The following is a 23,119-nucleotide window of genomic DNA, read 5'->3' as shown; positions in this document are numbered from 1 at the left end:
AGGGAGCAGATTGGGTATAAATTTTTACACCAAAAAATACGAAGCACTTCGGTGACAATGAGAGTATATTTGGGGTAGATTTTTACACCAAAAAATACGATGCACTTCCGGTTTGCAATGGGAGGTTTCAACCGCGGCGATACGCTGAGCGGTGGCTGCGGTGTCGTGTTCATGCAGGCGCCGATTTTGCAACGCCGGCATCTAGGAGGAGGTGATGACAGCGGTCCGTTTTTCTATATTGCATTTTTGCTTTCTTACAGGGCTACTAGAACTGCTAACTATATTGGCGGAACGGTGCTAGTTAATCGCAATAATCAGGTTCGAATGCACGTTGTAATCATGAACAAAGCCCAATCGAACTTCAATTTTGAGACATAACAACCAGGCCCGTTCCATCCGTGCCGTTGCGAAGTAGTACTGTAAGGAACAGGGCAAGAACGCTGGATACAAACAAGGTGCATCGGACTGCTGTCTTCACCTCCTCCTGGAAGCCTGCGTTGCACGATCGTGGCGCCATGCAAACACACGACGTCCCAGTCACGTCGCAGCGTACTGCCGTACATCGCGGAAACAAAACGAGACCAGCGGTGGCGGCAAGGAAAGTCTTTACTCTGACTTCGCTGAGTATACGGCACTTCTGTAAAAAATACACAAACCATGGCTCCGGCGCTAGCCGAACGTATCTTGACGGGGTGGTTCGCAATGGGCAAGAAAAGCAGAGTTGGGGAGACGACAGGCAATAAAACTGAAAACAAGACCGTGGTAACAGATCTACGTGCCAAATTCCTGCAACACATTTTTCTTCTCGTAAAAGTATACCATCTCTTCACTGTGGTCCAAAAACCGAATCCCTGAAGTTAAAGAACCTGAATGGTGCACAAGCCACTTGCGGGCAGCTCCACATTGGACAAATAATGTTTTCCATCTCTCTGCCTTTAGAAGTTTTTAAAAAGCATGCATTTGTATATCGTATCCTTAAAATTCGTTCATTATTGTTACTTATTTTTGCAGTCCATAATGGACCTTTTTAAAGAAAATTTTGAATTCCGTGCTCCACTCCCGCATTGAAAATATTTTTCGAGCCCTATTTTCATCCAGTCTATAAGTCCTCAAAGTCGATAAACGCAGGATTCGCAGTAAGGATTACACAAAAACATTAGATATAGCTTGTGCTTCGTGGTTTTATTTTCGAACAAAAATATAGTTTTTGGATTTTACATTATAGTACTAGGTAGCTGTGTAAGTTTGTTAGACATTTTTTTTTCGAGACTGCAGTTTTAAGCACTTCACAGAACATTGTTACTAGCACGTCCTCAAAACACTGTTCACAATTTAACTTGTGCATTCGACTTACATTCATTCCATTGGATGTTCGAAAATACTGAATTACACAGACCACCGCTACAAATAGCACTGGATTATCACAAATGTCAGTTACTAACCTACACACATATCTGAAATATTAACACCAGCAGCAGTAAAAGGCTGCTTAACATGTCAAGCTTATTCAATTGAAAAGAGATTGAAGAGCCTGCATAAAGTAAAGACAAGGTCACAAAGACCTGTAGATTACAATTTTATTTTTTTAAATGGAGGACAATAAACAACATTTGAAACCACAATTCTTGGACAGGTATTAAAGATAGGGACTAACTTGAAATCAGCACCTAAATGTAATCAAAACAACACAATAGCAAATCTTGAAAAACAATGCAGTGTTGACTTGAAAACTTCAGGCTAACTGGTGCTGTCAGATAAGATTAGCTAAAAAATGTTATGCACCAGACAATTCCCAGTGGCTAATTCCAAGTGGCTAAGTTCAAGATGCAGATTACAAAATACAGTAAAAGAAATACTAAACAGACATCCTAAAGCAGCCCACTAAATCTACAGTAAAATATCAAAGGTATCCAACCTCTAATGTTTGTGTTTGTTCTTGAGAAACACATATGATGAACATAACCTTAGAATACGTATACAATACATTCAATTTAACACAATCACATAAAAAGAACACAAAACAAAACATTGCACTCAATATATGGAGGCCTATGATCTAGAGAAAGTTTATGTGCCCAGAAAGATATGTTAGCCCCCTACTTGAAGGAGCCTGTCGAAAATAAAATGCAGCACTCATAACTTATATGGAAAAAATTAGAATACAGAAACACATGCACACATGCTTTTCAATCTAGCTAACAAGTAATGACTAATGCTGAAGCACAAGAAATTAGTCAACCTGGTATTACGTGACTGTGCACTACAAGCAAAGCAAAAACGCATGGGCTAAGGTCAAAGCGCTCAGGACACAGGCATTCTCTTTGATCGCGAGAGAGGCATTCATCACATTCACTTTAGGACGAAGTGAAGAAAAATTCCAGAAAAGTTCCCATGGCAACTGATCAGACTAAGGACTAGTAACTTCGTGATTAAATAAGTAAATGAATTTCTGAAGACTTCTGTCTAAGCACATATTTGCTTGAAAACTTAATTGTTCACCAAATCCATTATCACCATTATTTTTTTCTAATTGAAGGATATGTATAAATGCTAGCAAATGGGTCATGTGGCAGAACAGGAAGTTTATTAAAAAACAAAAAAATACAAATTGCTGACAGTGCTCCCGGGAAGCTGTCAGAGCTAGATGCAAAAAGATAAAAACCATGACTAGGCCATGCAGGGACAAGACACCAGTGCGGTGATGATTCTTAGGGCCAACGAAATGTTTCTGTTCCTGTTTGTCATGTCTTTCCATGATACCACAAATGCGAGTACAGCATTTTAGAGACCAAAGAATTCGCTTCTGAGCCTTGTTGTGCATAAGCTATACATCAGTTTTCTTACAGATTCATGCTGATATTGTTTTCCTTTTTCTTTGCTCTGGCCAACTGTATCATGTTAACATTGATAAGTTATAGCAGCATAGTTTGTGTTCCACTACCAGTATTCCAAACAGTACTAAAATACTAGACATGTAAAACGTGTACAGGCAGATAGAAGAGACAGCAGTGAAGAAAAGACGAAGTGGTTTTTAAAAACTGATGAGCTCAAAACCATCGAAGCGTGGTTTATTTTAAGCCAAATATCTAAAAGCACTCTCAAGAAAGGTGAGCAGACAGAGTGCCTTCTTTAGATTTTCCAAACGGAACACCCAGAAGGCTGCACACAGCAGAATCCCCACAGAAGCGATGAGGTTTTCACTACAGGGCGATGGCCAATGAACAGGAAAACTGCGCCTTGATACGTGAAGAGGCATGCTGTAAGTGCTTTGTCCTGCAAAATTAAAAACGAAATATCGCTGACATTTCTAACACTTGTAGAAGTGCAAAAAAATACTGTCGCATTTCAGTATAAAGAACATTATGACTACACTATCCTAGGGATGAATTCATGAGGGGGTGGTCTCCCCTCCTCAAAGTGAGAAATTTTACATAGAAAAACCATGCTCAACCCAATTTTTTTCAAGAATAAAGTCAAAGAAATGCGAGGTTCAAACATGTCACTGACCAATTTTTAAAGATAATGGTAACCAGGCTAATGTACTTGGAGCCATCAACAATGTTTTGCCTCAATTTCATTGCCCACCACTATGTGCAGGAGACCTTGGTGACAAGTTTTGTATCAAAACTTTTTCATTCATGATTCGTTAGTATGGATGAATCACTTTGCGAGAATTTTGCTCGGAAACCAAAGTGTCCATATTACATAGCTGCAACTGTACATATGATTTGTCCATTAGAGCCATGATCACATTTAGTGGGCCACCACAACTATGCAAAAGCTAAACGAAATGCTGCAAAGGCCTCCCTGCCAGAGATTTGAAAGCCATATTCTAGCTATAAGACAACTGAGCTGCTCAATCTCATTTAATTGCAACCAGTGCAGCAACAGCCGAACTGTAATCAAACTAGAGGCTAAAGAAACAATGGTGAGCCACTGCTCATAAGGAAGCATGATACAAAGTGGGTATTCGAAAAGTACAGCTGCACAAAAATCTACCACTCTTGCGTTATCCGTGACATTTGATACAAATGGCGACTACAGGAACTTTTGCTGAGCATCAAAGAAGCAAATATTCTTTAGGGAATCACATTTTGAGCACCTATAACAGCCCGGGATGCAACAATCAGTACTCCCTATGAATCATATTTGGGTGTGTATAATGAAGACCTAAAAATACAAAACTGGTATGGTGTTGTTCAAAGTGTATATCGCCATTATACACAGCTTGTGAAGTAGCACTCCACTATGATTGCATGCCATCGAAGACTACAACACAAAACACTCTTTTCCAACTGAAATTAAAAAATAGCTTCACTGTATTCAGACCTCATTACCATTTGTCAATAAAATGAAAAAAAACCACAGTCGCAAAAGCAAATAATGGTGATCGCCTCTCCATAATTTCGTGCAAGTCTAAAGAAACCACAACCGTCTCAACATTGGATTATTGGTCAGTTGAAAAGAGTGGTAGTGAACACGCGTGAAAATGAGACAGTAGCAATGCAAATCCCAAAATAGCAGCGTGTCAGTACCCTGTGTCTGGTTTAGTCATGAAATTACTCTATTTTCAGAACTGAGCATAGTTGCAGCAGTTACACTGGCTCCTTATTCCTACTACTGTCTTTTTTTTAATTGCACAAGTAACTATGCCTTAATTGTAACGAAAATCCCTTGGGGGTCAGCAGCTCCTTACTGTCACTGCTTGCATTCCGCCTCTTTGCAAGATAACGAAACACCAGGGCTTTGTGCCAGCCCCATTCTAAAATAAATAATCACAAAACCCAAGCTTCGCTAAGTCTCGTGAGATTAATGACTAAATTTGAGTAAATTCTGCGCCTTAAAGGTAGTCATCAGATGCTCAGATAAATACTGAGCTGCTATTTTCGTACAAAAATTTCAGTTCCTGCCTATGTCCACCAATAATTTGCGCAAAAATACCTACAAGTGTTGCAGGGGGCATCTTTGTTTGCGACTTAACTCTGAACTGTTTGGTACTGCTTGTAGATTAAACTGATGCAACCTTGGAGTTCTTGATAGATTAGAACCTGTCTAGAACAATGTCCAGTCAGGTTTGATATCAAACAAATCATTATGAATAAAATGTATGTCGTTCGAATTACTGACTCCAATAATGACAAGGAACAATGTCCAGTCAGGTTTGATACCAAACAAATCATTATGAATAAAATGTATGTCGTTCGAATTACTGACTCCAATAATGATAGGTGAGCAAGGCAATGAAGTATGTGATGCTTTGAAATTAAAGCAGCTGTTATATTTTCACAAATAGTGGCAAGTGTTCCATTTTGCCTAGGCTATCATTAATTTGGGAGATTACGGCCAAAATGGCCATCAGCTCTCCTTCTCGTGGGATCTGTGCCGTTGCCGTGGTCGAGGTCTGTGCGGTCGCCGCTGCCTCTCCGCTCGCGGGGCTCTCTTCAGCGTCCATCGCCTCTTGATTACTTGATGCACGTTGCGTGGCCCCAGCCTCTCCCTCCGCCTGCCCTGTGCGGGGTGAGGGGGGGGGGGTCCCTCCGCGGCACCCTGCGCAAGCCTGCGGCGTTGTTTGCCGCCATGATGTTGTTTTGGGGTCTTTCATATTCCGAGCTGCCGTTACTGGACAGCGTTTCGATGTTATTCATAAGCGCCCGTATTTGGGCGGTCTGCTCCTGGATCTGAGCATTTTGGCGCTCTATGATCCTCTTAAGCTCTATGACTTCGCTACTGTCCTGAGGCGGGGTCCGTCTGCAGGACCTCTATTGCATCGGTTCCTTCTCCCGGCGTCTTGTTCCTTCGCTCGGCGCCGTTCCCACCGCCGCGGGCGGACGACGTAGGGCGTCTTGAAGCGGGCTTTGCAGGCCTTGTACGTGGTCAGGTGTTTGCCTCCGCACATGCCACACTTCGGGACACATCCGTGGTCTTCGGTGGGTTTCGATATCCCGCACCCTCGGCAGATCGTGTTCGAAGGATCCGGGCACACGTCAATTCTGTGGCCCACTCTTCCGCACGCATAGCATACGTCTATTTGTTTTCTGTGCAACGTGCACTCCGTGAGCAGGTTACTGTATCTCACGTAATTGGGTACTTAGTACCCTTGGAAGTCAATGACGACTGATCGGGTCTTACCGATTCGGTCTGCCTGTAGGGCCGTTGGGTTATGCTCGTGCACAACATTGGCCTGAATCTCCTGGGCCGTATCCTCGAGCGGGATGCCCCTTATGACGCCCCTCACTGTGCCGTGGGGGGCCGCTTCGTAGGTACTTAATTCGTGCTCTTTTGAGGTTAACTTTGACTCGTGGGCGTATGTAGACCAATGTCATGGTAAGCTTGGTCTCCCAAGTGAGCATTGACTGCTGAAAGTTGAACAAATTCTGTGCAGAGGTCTTGTAGAGCAAGCGCAATGTGTGTGACATCTCGCTGGATATGTACAGCACCGCGTCAACTAGGGCACAATAGTAATCAGTGGTTCTTGTGGGTTAGGTAACCTGGTAAAATGTGACTCTTTGGGAGGCCTGCTTCAAAAAATAGGTACGGAAGACTTTTTAAAATAAAATTAGAGCACCGCTAAAAGTGGACCATGACCGCCACAGTTCATTGCATGACCACTGGGGTTCGGCACGGTTTTCACGACCCGATACATTTTCCAAGATGCAAGCACTGCTGCAAAAAGGCTCTTCGAGGTACCAGATGGCACTGTTTCCAAATAGAGCGCGGATAACACCACCTGTGTTATCTTCTACTGGAATATCTCCTCACCTTTTGCTTGCTTCCGTTTTTCGTTCAAATAAAGTGTTTATACGTAAGAATTGTACCGGTATCATATATGCTACAATCGTGCGTACCCCTGACGCACTAGGCGCTGTGCGCTGCGGAGAAGCTGGAAGACAGTCAACATTTTATTCGGCGATTACGTCACCAGTTCATATACTAGCGCAAAAGGGCATGGCATGGTATACCTGCAAGTTTTACACTTTCGACCCCTTTATGCTCATCGATTTCTGAAACCTCTGCAGTTTCTCTTTAAAGCAGACACATGCCCGTGTGCGTGGCAGCAGTTGTTTTCCACCCATGGACACCTTCCATAAAAAGCGCATCTTAATTGCAGTTGACACGGTCGCTCGATTGAACCGCACGCTTCGTCGGGCAGTCGTACGCAAAAAATTGTGTTTAAAACAACGAAAGCTTCTTTCAAAACAGTATAAGCGGTATTGCTAAGAAGCTTTGTTCGCTGAACACTATTTGCCGTTTTTTTTTCTTTACTTCGTTCCGTCGGTTGTGCTGTAATTATAAAATAACATTATCAACCCCATTTTTCAGCAATGGCCGCCGCAGCTCCTCAGAGTACTTTACAAAGTTCCTCAATGCTCTCCGCTGCACTACGCCCAAAACTGCGGCCCCGACTGTTGGCCTCGATCGCCCACAGACCTGGGTAACCACCACATCGCGGCGAGTTTCGTGCCGAGCGTCGAGCCTCAGCCCACAGTTTTAAACAGGACTGCGCAATAAAATTTTCTCTCTGCTCAGAGTGGCCTTGCAGTCACCTCTTTCGCAAATCGTTCAGGCGACAAACCGTAGAAAATGTTTGTGCTTTCTCCCAGGTAATGAGCACTGAGGCGATATTCACTTCACCATCAACAGGGAGACTGGTTGAACGCCGCTTTTTTCTGCCTCCGTTTCCTTTTCGCTCGGAAAAACGGTCGCAGTAGCCACTGAAAGCACGATCTTGAGGTCCACGCTTTGGACGTAGAACTCTTCGACAAAAGGGAATATAAAAAATTCTACGGCTTTGCGCCACCTTCCTCTGCCAGTCGGTGTCTCTCTAAGACATTAAATATAGCCATGCTGCCCGAAGTTGCAAGTCACAGGAAGGCCGGTGAAACCGGATAGCTGGATGGTTAATATATCTGTCGTACCCACACAGCAGCACGTACCACTTGTGCAGTGCTATGCTGTATATGCCAAAAATCTCTTCGGTACCTATTAGACAATATAGCTCTGAGACGTAACCTCTGCATTTACGGCGCGAACCCTCACAAGTCCTGCGCACGCGGCACACGTCCTCAGTACGGACCCCGTGGATCTTGAAATGAAGTGTCCCGGAGCAGCGGCGCCACCGTGGTGGCCGCTGTCAGCTCCCGCTTCACGCCCCCGCCAAGCTTTGCCGCGTCGAGCAGGCGCGGTCGGCCGGCTGCATGATCGAAATGGTTACGTCACGACGCAGGGCCACATGAGCGGCGCTGGTAATGTGATGCGTTACACTGCCTCCGACGCCATTCGCGCCTGAAGTGAGCCATTAACAGCTGCGTTGCAGAAGAGTAGGTCCCATGAATATATCGCGTCACAGAGGGGCTCTAGACTCTGCAGCCGGTGACTGAAGCGAAGTTTAGATTTGAAATAATTAGTTGTTCGCGTGTGGCGCGGGAGAGGAGGGGGCATGATGGACTAGGCAGCAACTGGTGTTCTGTCTGTGTGACCGTCGCACACACCCATGAGTCCTGAGTGCGAGAATACTCTAGATGCGTGATGAGCGTTTATCAATGTTTGTTTTCTTGCAGACTTCCCTGATGCAGCCCGAGTTGCGAAGCAAGCAGTCACTTGTAGTGAGATTTGTGCTGGCCACTGTGATGCTGGGAAGCTTCCTAGATTCAGGCTTGCGTGATCTTGTGCTGTTCCGGCCTAATATTACCAAGGTAGGCTTGCATTTTGACACCTCGCAAACTGTATTGGGAGCTTTGCCACGCAAGCCACGACTTAAAAAGAAGGAAGGCATTTCGTCATATATTTTTATTTCCAAAATATTCATTCCTTAATTACAATAAAAATAAAGATTGTATTTAAGGTCTGCTAGTGAGAAGTCTATTTTCTGGTCCCTAGGATTTTAGAAAAGGTTCCATTACGTTTCTTCAATAGCATATAAGGCTTTGCAACGTTTTCAAATGTATTGCAGTGAATGCGGGTGAAGGTCGAGAGGCGCCATAGCAAAAATGGTGAACCCTGTTTTTTTAGGGAGTGTGGACTTTGGCAAAATAGTAGCTCATGGCTAACTTAGGGTCATCCTTCGATACAGAAAGCCAGGGATTACGTCTGCTTGTGTTGGGGCGCAGTTTTTCAGCTTGGAAAGCGCATATTTCACTTTTTATGACGAAACAGTGAAAGCACGAGTTCTGCCAGGGTATGTTTTGAAAGGGGTTGTAATTAGAGTTGACTTCACCTAAGGCTACGAAGTTCAGCCGTTACGTTAGTCAAATGGTTTCCGTGATTCTCCTACACCTTTGACGCTTCTACTCTGCATTAGAAACGTGCAGGCAAAGCCATTTTCCTGTATTTTAGCCTATCCGGTCCTGAACTGGTTCTTTTGCGCTCTCACAAGCACATGTGCACGCTCATTCCTATGGAATCCCGACTTCCCCGTTACCCAGAAATTGCGGTTGTAGCATGCGGAAGCAGTCAACACGCAAACCGTTGCACAAATAACCTGGTGGAGGGTGCGACCAAATATATCTGTATCAATGTGCTTGCCGAAATGGCCAATCTGTGTCTGATTCCCGGAGGGCATACAGTTAAGGAGCATCATTTAGTCTCTTTTGAAATGCGTTCAAAGAAGAGTACACCGAAAAACTGAAACGTGTTGTTTTTAACCGCTGGAAAGAAAAAGTAAGCATGCAGATACACGTATGAAAATCCTCGACAGCATCGAATACATTATAACTATATCGTGTTAAACTGCAATTAACCTTGTACTGAACCCTCTTTGCCGCCCTATAACCGCCAACTTTCAAATCCAATCTGTAGGTATGATTCCTTTCGCGCCTTGCTAAGTTTAGCGTATTCCTGGAATCAATTCTGATATTCCAAGGAAGCAGCACTGATCTGCATGTGCTAGAATAGGTGATTAATGAGCCGAATATATGTGTATTTGTACAAAAAGGCCTAAGCACGTATGACTACCCATTGTGCAGAAAATGATGGATAATATTTCTGCGTAATAAATTTAATTATATGTGCATCACAAACAGAAAACATTAAAAACAATTTCATCTGGTCGTTGGAATTAAGTTGCCTTTTGCGTCTGAAACATATCATTGTGTTCGTAATGCATGGCATATAAAGTACGGCAGACGCTTTGAAAAGGTGCATAGGTTTCGTCTGTACTGGGAGAGCTTTATAGATTTTTCTCATTACTGAAGAAATGTCATTTTCTAGCACACTTGCCAAACCATGTCGCATTAGAGTGTGGGCTGCCAGAGATGCAAGAAAGCTGCGGTACGATAACAGCGCAAAAGCTAACCGCAACGGGAAAACAACTTTGCATTTGTATAAGATATGCAGCATTGCCTGGTAATAGCCCAGTTCCTAAAGAAAAAAATAAGGACGAATTGAATTAGACCTGTATCTAGAAGGTACCGCGTTCTAATCGTAAAAATACTAAAAATTAGAAAAGAACAAAAACGAAACGAAGATGTCGCCATGATCGGCTGATTTACAAAGTGAAATGCGTGCGCCAGCACCGAATTTTTGGCAGCAGATCCCAGAGGGTACGTTGCACTTACGTTTACTTCAAAACGGTGGCAGCCCGTCCTTTTATGCAGGGACGGAAAAAATCGGGATCCACTGGCGGCAAGGTTTTAAAATTTAATTTTGTCGGCGATAAAGGCACTTCAGGCGCGCTGTAGAACAGGCGAAAGTCCTCTAATGCTCAATGTTTGATAGTGAACACAGTGCTATACGAAAGATAATAAGGCCTAAAAAGAAATTACGCTGAAGATGTTTGACTTCCTGGCATTAGGCTCTTAACGGCCTAACGCCTCCATCTGACTGTTACAGTATTATCGTAAGTGGTCGGTCCTTGCTTATTCCACTGTTCATGTGTCAAAAGCGTGCTACGACGAATTGTGATCTCCAGATGGCAGTAAAAATAATTGCACCTAACAAAATCTTTTAACGACAGATGTATGTCGCTTTCCTCTTTCCAGAGATCTAAAGACGAAGATTGCTCGTCAGTATTCGCTCGGATCGCCTGCGTGTCGGTTTATTCGTAAGTGACGAGAGAAACTGATTTCTGCTGCCTTATGTAATAGTAGGCAGACTAATGATCAGAACTGTGATGTCTGGCTTCGCCGTAGGTTAGATGAGAGGAATGCAGCAAACGAACAGAAAATATGTAAAAGGACCAACATGGTGCGTTGAAAACAAGATGGGCTGCTTGAGCGAGTTGCATAGGCGGAAGCTGTTCTTTCCGGCGTCACATATAAAGGGTTCGAATAGCCCCGCTACCTATATTCAAGATGCTGCTAGCGGTGACATCCCAAGCAATGCAAATATGTCCTTAGGAGAGGAACTTAGTTCTGCACACGATCTTTGCCCGACATTGTCGACGGGCTCAGCCTCGTGAGAAGCACTGCCCTCAGAGGAAAGGAAGAAGACTGCGATTAGGGCATATAAGACGACGTCGACCGCCTGCTCCGTAGGCGAGGCACGTAATTAGGAGGCACTTTAGCCCAGACCTCTAACCTCGCCACTCTGCGTGAGGCTGATCGTGACCTAGTGTCATTTCACGAGAAAGATAGTTCACTAGGGTGGCAGCCTGGGCATGTTGGCGATTCATGATGGAAATGTACTGGCAAGGAGCTGTTACACTTGCGTCGACATTTGAATGTGTCGCCTGCTGCGCGTGCGTGATATTTGCCCGGTTTTTTCTAGGTATTTATACTGGCCCGAGGTTCAAAATTAAACGGTTGCGAGTCAGCGCTTGTGCGTTCCATGTGTCTTCCTTGTGTCCTCATCTGTGCTTCACGGCGACATTCCCATCATGGCCAATTTACAAGAACTCTGCAACATCAATGCCCTTTTGTTTGTCCCTTTTTTGCTTTATCGCCGTACCGATGTTTTCCCAAGTTCTTAAACTGAGGAGATCCACACATAAAGAAACTGAATATGCGGTCATATAATTCACCTCCTTCCGACGGCCACTGTGCGCATGCGCGGCTCTTCTCCTCGAGCTCGACGGGTTGGAAACAAACTGCCGGTTTCAACTGCGCTTCCGTGTTTCGTGTTAGGGGCAGGCGAGAGCGACAGATGGCGGCAGCTGTCAAGCAAATTGGTGCCACTTAACGGACGCAGTTGGCGCCTCGTGGAGCCTGCAACACGCCTGCGTCGCCCACGTGCGTTGGTTTTCAGCCAGTGTTTTCAGGCTAGACCGGAAGTTTCGCGCACTCTTCAAAAAAATCTCGTGAAAAAGGCGGCTTCTCTACTCTTTTGAATACTGTTCGTGGAGTGGGTAAAGTCATTTTCTTTACACACAAAATACTACAAAAGGAGCGGATAAAAACCAATTCATTTCCAAGCATGCTTCAGTACTCATGCCATGTTAATGGGCATCAAAGAGTGTGAATAAATAAAAAAAGAGAGCCGAATTTATACCTGGCTTAGTCTCTTGCACAGGAATAATGGTAGGTGCTTATATTTCAGTAGCTCGTTTTATTTAAACCTTTTGCTCTGGTTTTTACTTGTCAACATTTTTTTTCTCCAAGGCAGTGCAGAGACGCTATGAGGCGGGAAAAATTGGCAAAGATCAGTTTTCCCGTGGTCCGAAGAGGAATGCGCTGCAAGAGACTCCTGGAGCGACTTGTAACGCGAAAGAGTTTTCGGCAAGTACAACCCCTTCCATGAAAAGGGGGCCTGTGTAACCGAATGTAAAATAAGACGTTCTGTTCTCTAGAGTTCAGCTAAGGGATCAACATTTCCTTCTTTTGTGATGATGGCGTATACACTTTCGCGATATGCTTGCTTCAGTAGCGTATGACGCATTGCCAGACCCTACAACTTGTCACTGTGAGTCTCTTGCGTGACAGTGTTTTCTGAAGAGAGGCTATAATCTTATCAGCTTATCAGCCACATACCACGTGCGCCATCCTCGACTTTAACAAGATTTAGTGCTGTGTAACTTGATATCGAATAGGTCTTTTCTTCAGGTAGTGACAGCAAACTTCTTGCGGTAATCTGTGACGAATATATCTGATTCATCTGACGGTACGCTCCTTTACCACATTCACTCCGTGGTCTGTCACTCGCGGGTCACGCCGTTTATTCATGCTGTGCGGCAAATGAATACTGGGCCACAACATGAAGCTATGGTACTGATTTTATTGTTAGGCCTAAGAAGGAAAAAAATAAAATCTCCGGAAGAGATAATAATAAGGTACCCCCCTACTCTTGTGAGAAGTAGAGTGCTAAAATTTCTTTTACGAACAGTTTATGTAATTACTGCATGCCGCGGTCACGTTATGTTCGCTTATGCGTTTGCGTGGATTGCAAAACACTTATGTCGTCAGAAGGCAAAATGCAGGTGGTCCGTGCCAGGTGGCTATCAGTCCACGGCTGACAGCGACCTGATTAGCTCAATCAATAGCCCGAGTTCGAACGGCCAGGTCTGAGCTGACCAACACGGCCTCCGATTGCTCGACACTTGGAACTTGTATTACAGATTCCGGTGGCGGCTCCTCATTTCGCCTATCTCATTTCCTATTTCGCCACGTAGTGTACATCACCGGGATAGAATTTTTATAGTATGTAAGGAGTCATTAAGGATTGCGTAGGAATCGCCTCCAGGTGTGGAGAAGCTGCTCCATAGAATTTATTTGTACTTGCTTTGTTCCTCCCTTTCTGATTTTCTCAGCGCAATAACATTCTTTCCTGCGTTTTTTTTTTCACAGCAATATTCACTCCAGACGCCCCAGAAGCTTCCTATTTGGTGTAATGGATGTCCTTTGGATCGACGCACTGCGACTCGTATTGTGCACGATGGCCTACTTCAGCTGCCTGTTCGCACGAATTCCAGCGCTTGAGTTGAGTACAGTGTGTATACAACCATTATCTGATAAATTGAGTTTCTTTTCGCAGAAAATGACGGCGCCCACAAATTCACAAAAGAGCGTTTACAAGTAGTGTAAACACATAAAGGCCTATTTAGTCGGGAAAAGATGTAGATCAGCCAGTACCTAGGGTATGTCAAAAGCGAGCACCAAAAAAACTCCCCAACAGAGGAACAGTCAAATGACTTTTAAAGACTTTACCTTTTTGGTACCCATGGAAAGCTCATTGCACCGATAAACAAATACTGGAGGGGGGGGGGGGTGCGTTGAGAAAGAGAACAGAACAACTTATATCCCAATTTTTCATTATGGTAGTCTCGCTTTCTCGTGGTATACGGCGTTTTAAATCCCCGCCTTTTGGGACATGATATATAGTTAGTATAGTAATTCTGTGCAGCTTTAGAAGCACAAGTATTTCCATGCTTATTTGTAGGAGTACAGTTACACTATTTAGGACAGTAGTAAGTCAGGCTCACAGGTATTAATAAAACCCAGTTGGTCTTAAAAGTAATGCGATAAAGAAACGGGTGATATCAATCTCGGGTACCAGCCACCCTTGTGTCGGCAACAGTACTGCCGATGGCAGGACCACTGGCAACAAAGTGGCAGTTTGTTTTCTTAAATGTAGCAGAAGAGATGATAAGAAAGCACAGTTAAACAATGCAAGAAACAGTGACAAGTTGCAAGATAAAAAAATTGAGGTGCGTGATGTTTTTCCTAGCAAAACTTAAAAAAAACTGTAACACTATCTATGACACTGAGTGCCATTAATAAAGTGTGCTTTATTCACTCTAGGCGACATTGGCCGAATATTTGGAGACCAAGGAAGTTTAAACTGAGCAAGGCCGAATGTTTACAGTAGCGTGACCTTCTTTGCCAGTTTAAAATACACATTCCTGCTTAAAACCACGGGTGAAGCTCTTGCTTTTGCTATGATAAGGAATGATCTACAGGAATATGCCGGCATCTCTACATTCGTAGTCGACAGTATACTGTGCCTTGAATACAGTTAGAAACTAAATAAATGAAGATATCTACACGAGCCGTATAAAACCGAGAATAGTTCAAATTATTGTTTCAAGATGGCAGGACTAAACCGGTTGCTAAAATGTATCCGCGTTTAGCGTGGTACTCAGCACTCTTTAGAAATACATCAGTTCCGCAGGCAGCCAAAGTGTGTAAGGGTGTAGGATTTATGGATTATGCACTTTTATCAGTAACGCTGCAGAAGGGAAATAAGTTCAGTTTCCCCTGTTTCTCTTCTGCGTGTGTAAGATATCAGTGGACACCGCAATAGATAGCTTCGTCATCCTTTGGTGGACAGCGTTTAATGAATCTTCCACGAGTACTGAAAACTAGACTGTAATAAATGTATATTGTAATACTATGTATATTCTAATAATGACACAAGGGAGACCTGCATATAGAAGAAAAAAGAATTGCGTCATGGCGCGCAGGTACCATAGCTTCAAGAGTAGCTTACAATTTGCTCATTAAGGCTTTCATGCGCACAGCAGCAGCCCCTGTCTGCCTAGGTCAATGTTGATAAAAAGCCAGATCAGAAACGTGCGCCGCTCACTTTAACAACCTGGACAGATTTGATGGTAGAGCTGCACCTACTGTCAGACTGGAATGAAACGTCAACACTGCGTACGAAAGAAGCTACATATTTTGCCTGTCTGCTTTCAGCTATAACATACAACAAGAGTTGAAAATGTTTTCTTTAATGCAGCGAGCGAAGTGTACATTCGTAACCAGTTTGCAATACAATGTCTGACTACGCTGTAGAAAAACACGGCACGTTTATGCTCGCGTTTCATTTCGACGTGGTGGCAGCTTCACGGGCTACTGGCTCGCCCTGAGGCGTCAGACCTCTGTGCTTGAGAGAGGAGACGAAAGAGTTTGCTCCGATGCCCGCTCAAAAGTGCGGCCCTTTGCCATCTGGTCCCGCACTGTCGAATCATTTGGGAGAAAAAGGACTGTGGGAACCCTACCTTTCCTCAACATCTGAATTTCGCCCTTTATCGAGAACCATCCATACCTTTTCTTCGCCGGTCACGTAGCAAAGGTTGCTGAGAGAAAAGGTGGAAGCGCGAAGAGCTGCAAATACCTTGCACAGCCCCACGGCATTTTCCTAAACGTTTCTTTGCGACAAATGTGCCGGAAAGGGTGAGCAGTATATTGTACCAAGTAGTGTTTACAAGCGGTGCCGGCGCCTCTGCTTGCAGTCATCCTTCTTAAAAGCCACAGCAACAAAAGTTCAATTTTCAACCTCTGTTTCTATGTTTTGAAACACAAGACACAATTTACATGTAGCATGTAATCGCTACACAGAGTTAGAACATATGGTGAATTACAAGGTGATTTTAGACGAAATTTCTTTCAATAAGTGACCATAACTTCATTCATGATAACAACGGCTAAGTCTAAAATAAGAGCGATTGTCAACAAACAACTCTGAGTTTTTTAAGAAATACGTCTTTAAATATATCTTGAATATACTTATGCGCCAATTAGCACATGTTTGCCAAATGATTGAAATTTATTTATTTATTTATTTCCAGAATACTGCAGACCGAATCGGTCCAAGCCGGAGAGGGTACATACATTTGTTAGAAAGCACTATGCTTTAGGATCATCACAATGGTGCAGTTACAGTTTACGACAATATAGTAACAAAAATAAACAATGTTACAAATCAAATACTCTTTCTGAGAGTAGATGCCTCAAACACAGGCACATAGGCAAAGAAGCACACTATGCAGTGTTAATAAATTATCATCATTTCTAACCATACAGTAAGATACAACATTTGTCCGTAAAGCTTCGAGACTGGTTTATTTTCTTCTCTAGAAATAATTAACCAAAACAAATGCTGGTATATGTAGCGTATACGTAGCGCCGTCCTTTGTGGCTAACGTGAGCTATTTATGTTAATTGCTGTGGCAGCCGCTAGAAGGCACTACTTTTAGAAAAATACGTTGTCACATGTCGTCAGCGCATTCTACTGTGAGTAAATTTTGAGAGATGGACGTCCACCTCGAACAGCGTGTAAACGTAAAATTCTGTGTGAAGCTTGGGAAGACAGCCACACAGACGTATCAGCTCCTTCGTGACGTTTACGGCAACGAGACATTATCGCGGGCGCGAGTTTTCGAGCGGCACAAGAGGCTCGTTTCAGGGAGAACGTCGGTGGAAGACGACACAAGGCAGGGGTTCCCTTCAACCTCACGGAATGCAAACTACGGGGCTCAGATCAGGGAACTCGTAGAGCAAGACCGCACCATTATAATCCGCATGCTGGCAGATGCTCTCGACATTAGTAAGTCTCCATACCACCAGATTTTGCCTGAGAACTTACGGAAACGAGAGCTGAATGCCAGACTTGTGCCCCACTCCCCCACACAGAACCAGAAGGGCACGCGGGCATCAGTGAGCGCTGATTTGCTCTCCGAGGCAGAGAAGAATGCTACATTTGTCGACAGCATCATTGCTTATTAAGACGAAACATGATATTTTCAAAGCGACCTTCAAACAAAGAGGCAGAGCGCCGAATGGTGGTCCACAAGCTCTCCGGCGTCGGGAAAGGTGCGGCGACAGAAGACCGAAACAAAGACGATGCTGATAGTTTTTTTCGATGCCAGCTACTAGAGTTGTCATGCACCACGAATTCATCCCACAAGGGTAAATGATGAATCAGGAGTTTTATATCCGCATGCTCCAATACATGCGTGATGCACTGCGACGCCGTCGCCCTGACTTAGGGGCATCTGGACAATGGAGCTTTCTCCACGATAACGCAAGGCCGCACACTGCTCTCAGCTTCACAAAATTTCTCTCCAAGCACATCATTACTCTACTTCCCTATCCGCCATACTCGCCAGACCTATCCCCATGCGATTTTTTCTGTTTCCTCGTGTGAAGAGAGCCCTAAAATGTCGCTGGATGGAAAGCGTGGAGGCCATTCAAGACGCCACGACAAAGCAGCTGACAGCCCTGCCAAAAGAACCATTTTCCAACTATTTACAAGACCTCAAGAAGCGTTGGAAGCTGTGTATAGACTCCAAGGGAGACTATTTTGAAGGGGCTGCGCAAATGATTTCAATGTTAAACGAATTTTTTTTAATTGACTCAGTCTTGGAACTTTACGGACAAAGGTTGTATATAGGCTTTCAAAAAGTTGAAGAAAGGAGAGGTGAATAATGAGGCAGGGAATTCCATTCGGGTATTTCTTTCGGGAAAATTGAATATTTGTAAAAATCCGTGGGGGCAAATATTGACTTGATGTTGTGACTATGTTTACGTAGTGAAGGTTTCGTTGTGTTCCTTCGAAGTGGTCCTGTGGCTGAAATCCTACTTTTAAAAATACAAAAAGTGAAAAAAACGCAGCTGGGCGGCCTTTCTTCAAGCCAATGGCTCATGCGTTACCTGATGTAACATGGCTGACCGAGAGTCATTTCGCTTATACCGGTTATATATGAATCTTACTCTTAATCTCTGATTTTTTTTCTAATTTTTCAATGTTGATTGTGATGTGTGGGTCCAATACTATGCTCGCGTATTCAAGAGTAGGTCTAACAATTGATTTGTATGCTTGAAATCCAAGTGCGCTTTAAGAATTGCGTAATATATGTTTAAAGATGCCTAGCTTTATCCATGCAGAGGAGCAGATGTTTGGAGTTAAGGGAGGACCATTTAAGAACAGATGCTAAATTATAACCTATTCGCTCGTAACGTTAGCTAGCTGCAAGCAGACTAATTGTAACTGTGGGAACATTTCCTTCAAACAAAGTGATATATATTTGACATGATCGTTTGGCGTACGATGGGCCAACACAGAGAGAACAGACAATTTCTCTGTCCATGCTGTTCCATCGTGCTGCAAAAAAGTCATACAAAGGATTATACCAACAAGCCCAACTTTAAGTTTTGCTCTTGTCGAAGTTTTGCTTTGATATAGAATATGAAAATTTTCGTTGGCTCTTCACGCTATTGTTTCTGTGCAAACATGAGAGATCAGAAAATTCTTTTACAGACACGCAGCCTTTAATTCTCAATGCGAAAAGCTCTAAACTGCGAGTACGCGAGTAATCATTTGAAACACTCAAAATAATTGAACACGAAATTAAATCACATATGACTGTGCCGACATGCATTAGGTAGACTGCAAGTCGCAAAATAAAAAAGCCTTCCTATCTCAGCTAGTGTAATAAATATCATGAACTGTTTAGATAAGTCATATTGCAAGATTTTTTTTCCGTGTTGATTTCTTACAATTAATTCATTACCTGCTTGTCGTGAAAGCACCTAGCAGAGTTAGTAGCATACTGCTTACTTCCCTTGTTCTTTACTTCGGCGATATGTGAGCTGCAGCGTGTGAATACTAATATCATCATCATAATCAGCCCGACTATACCCACTGCAGGGCAAAGGCCTCTCCCACGTCTCTCCAATTAACCCTGTCCTTCACCAGCCGCATCCGCACTATGCCTGCAAACGTCTTAGTCTTATCAGCCCACCTAACCTTCTGTCGCCGCCTGCTACGCTTACTTTCTCTTGGAATCCACTCCGTTACACTTAAGGACCAGCGGCTATCTTGCCTTCACGTTACATGCACTGCCCAAGCCCATTTCGTCCTCTTGATTTCGACTAGGATGTCATTAACCCTGTTTGTTCCCTCACCTGCTATGCCCGCTTCCGGCGGGAGCAGAAATCACCCCTGGTGATCGACAAGTCGGCAAATTAATAGAAATAGACAGGCTATTCATTGCTGTCGTCATTTCTGCTGAAATATTATCGTTTCATGACAACGAAAGTCGATAATGTGTAGCTACCGAATAAGTCTATTTGAGAGCTGAGTCAGTGTAAGGCCAAACCTTGTTTTCAGCACAAATTTACGGTTTGTCTTTTTATATTTTTCAGGTACATTGTAACCAGTTGTGGTACCGCCTACATGCCTACCGCTTCTCTGCTCTTCATTGTAACCAGCTTGGGCGAATTTCTTCTCTCTGTGTATACCTTGGAAATCTCCCACGTCTTCGGATGCAGAGTTCGTTCCTTAATCCTATCAATCATCTTCAAAAAGGTGAGACACTATACACTTCACCATTATCAGACGTGCAGAGGCTAGTTTTAAACAAAGGTTTTTGTAACTGATCTCCAGTCGACTCCGTATTCCTCCAGCTGCACTCAACTTATCCTTACGAACTTTCTCATGTTTACCAAGCACGATGCTGTCGTGGCATTCGACGAAGCTTTTATACCACTGGAGTACAACCTACCAGTCTCAGAGAACATCGCTTGTCTTTTATGCGCAGTTGATGTTATCAAGTTCATTCTCTCCTTTTCAACTCCATGTCAAAACTCGTCTTTCTTTTCTAATAACCCCTGAGGTCTTCAATTTGCTAATTCAATCCGCTCAAAAGGTGAACATTCTGTATTCTAGTGTCACTGAATTATGCCTATTTAAAGGAAGCTGTATCTGTAAGAGTTTAGAAAAACTTGAAGTCAAGGATATGACGGAACTCCGCATGCTCGGTATGGCGCGTGTCGAAAGTGGAATGCACCGACCCGAAGAATGGAGATGGAAGAGAAAAACTGCTCTTCCTACTTTGTCCAAGCTCTTAAAACCTATCCCCTATGACAGAAAGTGTCACAGTTTTGCTGTAATCCAGGAAGGCATTCAAGCGGACTTGTTCCTGCATGATTTTATGTGAGGAAAAACAGCAGTAAAAGCAAGGATGTATTGTCTCGTGGTTGTTTTTAATGCTCTTTTCCCTCTCTTAGAGATGAATGGCTTTAAAATTTTTCATTTCCAGCTAGCATACATTTCCAGTCAGGGAGTGAATTGTTGCCTTAAAGACTCGATATCTGAAATTTCTGTATATTTCAGGCACGTTTCGAGAGCACATCAAATAAAAACGTTTGTTCTCTAGCATTCAGTATTGTTAAACATATCATCTAGCTTGTACTCAATTTAATGAGAATCCCACTAATTATCTGTACCATTGAATCGCTTCACATACTTGTGTTGTGTCTACCACCGCTAAAGAATGCTGGAATGTGAACTATTTGTGTATATTTCCTGTTCGCATTCGATTTCATACAGACAGCAAAATATGTACCAGTATATCTCGTTTCTTGGTATTGCAAATGTCCTTTATAGTAGGTGCAAATTTTCACGGTGAAGAGGAAGAAAAACTTCAATAACTATTGCTGGTTGACGTTTCTGATAAAAAAAGAAGGTATGAAAGGAAATTTTGTTTCAAAGTAATATACACTCCTGTGCGAAAGGAAGACTGCGATAGCTAGACTGGAAGTTTTATACGAAAGACAGGTTCAAGCTCCGAAAAGTGAGCCGTGAAAACCTCTATTTAATCACCACGAGACAAGCAACAGTGAAATGGTCAAAATTAGCTGATGATGGTCGTAAATAGGTCATTGTACTCTTAGCAATTGCGAAACTTGTGGGGTTTGACATGGGGAGATAAATACGTTCTCCCCACTCAATCGCGGCTGACACGGTTCAAAGCCGCCCGGACCCCACCCCGTGATCGCGTACGCTACCGAGCGCACGCCGACCACGGCGGGCCTTGCTCTGAGGGAACAAAGGAACGACACATTGGCTGACACAAACAGGCATTTATTGCTACAGAAACAATAACGCCAGCTAGCAACAAGGTACGCTAATGAATCAAGGACGTCCGACCCACCAGCAAGGTTCCGAGCGAATGTTCGCCCGCGCTAGGGCAAGGGGTATAAACTCCGCAGGCCGGACGGGACGAGTACGGGAGCCTGTCTCCCCGTCGCTTCTTCGCCCCGTCGGCGAAGAGCGGAGACCCGAGCGACGCGTCCGATCGCGGCGATTATCCCGGCCCAAGAGAGCCCATCTCCCGCGGGCAGGTTTCAGCAGTCTCCCCCGCGGCGACGCTGGCGCCCTCTCTTGCCAGTTAATGTAACTGACAAGGGAACCCGCTCATCCTCGGGGTACGACTGCTGCTGCACGGTGCCTCGCGGGAAAGCAAACTCAGGGGGCTGCAGGGCAGGTCCCCACATCCCCCCAACCTTAAATAGACCCACGCGCCTGAAAGTACATGCTATGGAGGAGTCTCCTGGTCTTCATGTCTTTGAGGCACGTCTTGCAGCGGAGGTCACGCCGACAGCGTCCACGCAGACTTGCGCGGTATTCCGAAGGCGGCGTGAAGGTCTCCGCTGGGACGACTCGTATGGCCCGCGGACTACCGTGTCCGCAGGCCCGCGAATCGAAGGCCGGTGGGAAAACTGCAGGCCAGGATCCTGCAGTAGTCGCCAGGGCAGCAGCAGCCGGAGGTGACTGCTGACTGGTCTCGCCACAGCTGCCCCGGATGGATGCGGCGAACAGGATACAGGCCGCTCCGTCGCAGCAGGTGGCAGCGAGACGATGTGCACCGGTCAGCAAGCCTGGGTGGCTCCACCGGATCTGCAAAATTGTCGAAACGCTCTCGGCGTGCCTTTAACGTAGGTCACGGGAGGGGAAACGGCATCCGCAAGGGCCTCGTGGCACAATGCCTAACTTGCTAGCAAAACGTGTCGGCGGCTGTGCAAACGCAAAGTTCGAGTGAACAAAGCCCTTTCTTGAGTTGAACGAGACTGCTCAGTTCGTGCGAGGTTGCAAAAAAAAAACGGACGGGCAGCAAAGTGCGCCCCCTCTCAACGTCACGGTCCGGTGGTCATGTCTCTTTTAATGTGGTGCAGGCAGCTCCGAAAAGCCTCAGGCCTAACGACCACTCCGACAACGACCGTGACCACAACAAAGACCCGAAACGGGTTTTGTGCGCGCAGCCGCGAGGAGACATCAGCTTTGTGGGGTGGTCCTACCCCGCTCACTGCACAAAGCAGCTTCTGAGCGGTCGGCGCCCACCGTATCGGACGGTGTCGGAGCGCCCGGTGCCGAGCTGCAATACCAGCGAGCTCGTAGCGGCACCCGTGGCCCCAGGCCACCCGGCTCCCGGAGCCGCGACTCCCAGAGTCGAAAAAGAGATAGTAGAGAAAATATATACAGAAACTCGGACCACCCACGCGGCTTCCGTACTCACTCGCCTCGGGCTCGGCGACTCCGCGGGCGCTAGGCCTCGTGCTCCCTCGATGCGGACCAAGTGATTCTCACGAAGAAACTCCAGGGAAAAAAAATGTGCTGAGCATGTCGAAAAGTTCAAACATGCTGCAGCGCAATACACCTCGCACTCAAGAAAGCATGCCGCAGGTCC

At 44.7% G+C, this 23,119-nt stretch overlaps 1 protein-coding gene across 4 annotated transcripts in view; it reads left to right on the top strand.

Annotated features, from left to right (window-relative positions):
- LOC144108879 (ATP-binding cassette sub-family C member 2-like) overlaps positions 1-23,119 on the top strand; it is a 143,594-nt gene that overhangs the window by 32,469 nt on the left and 88,006 nt on the right. For all 4 annotated transcript variants that reach the window (XM_077642109.1, XM_077642111.1, XM_077642110.1 and 1 more), the window contains 5 exons: positions 8,559-8,693; positions 10,977-11,038; positions 12,534-12,650; positions 13,716-13,847; positions 19,797-19,959. In XM_077642109.1, coding sequence (XP_077498235.1) covers positions 8,559-8,693; positions 10,977-11,038; positions 12,534-12,650; positions 13,716-13,847; positions 19,797-19,959 — 609 coding nt within the window. The remainder of the gene's footprint in view (positions 1-8,558; positions 8,694-10,976; positions 11,039-12,533; positions 12,651-13,715; positions 13,848-19,796; positions 19,960-23,119) is intronic.

Source organism: Amblyomma americanum, chromosome 10 (genome assembly GCF_052857255.1).
Source record: "Amblyomma americanum isolate KBUSLIRL-KWMA chromosome 10, ASM5285725v1, whole genome shotgun sequence".
Classification (NCBI taxonomy): Eukaryota; Metazoa; Arthropoda; class Arachnida; order Ixodida; family Ixodidae; genus Amblyomma; species Amblyomma americanum.
The sequence above is the reverse complement of the archived record's forward strand: the minus strand, read 5'-3'. Positions and strand labels throughout refer to the sequence as shown.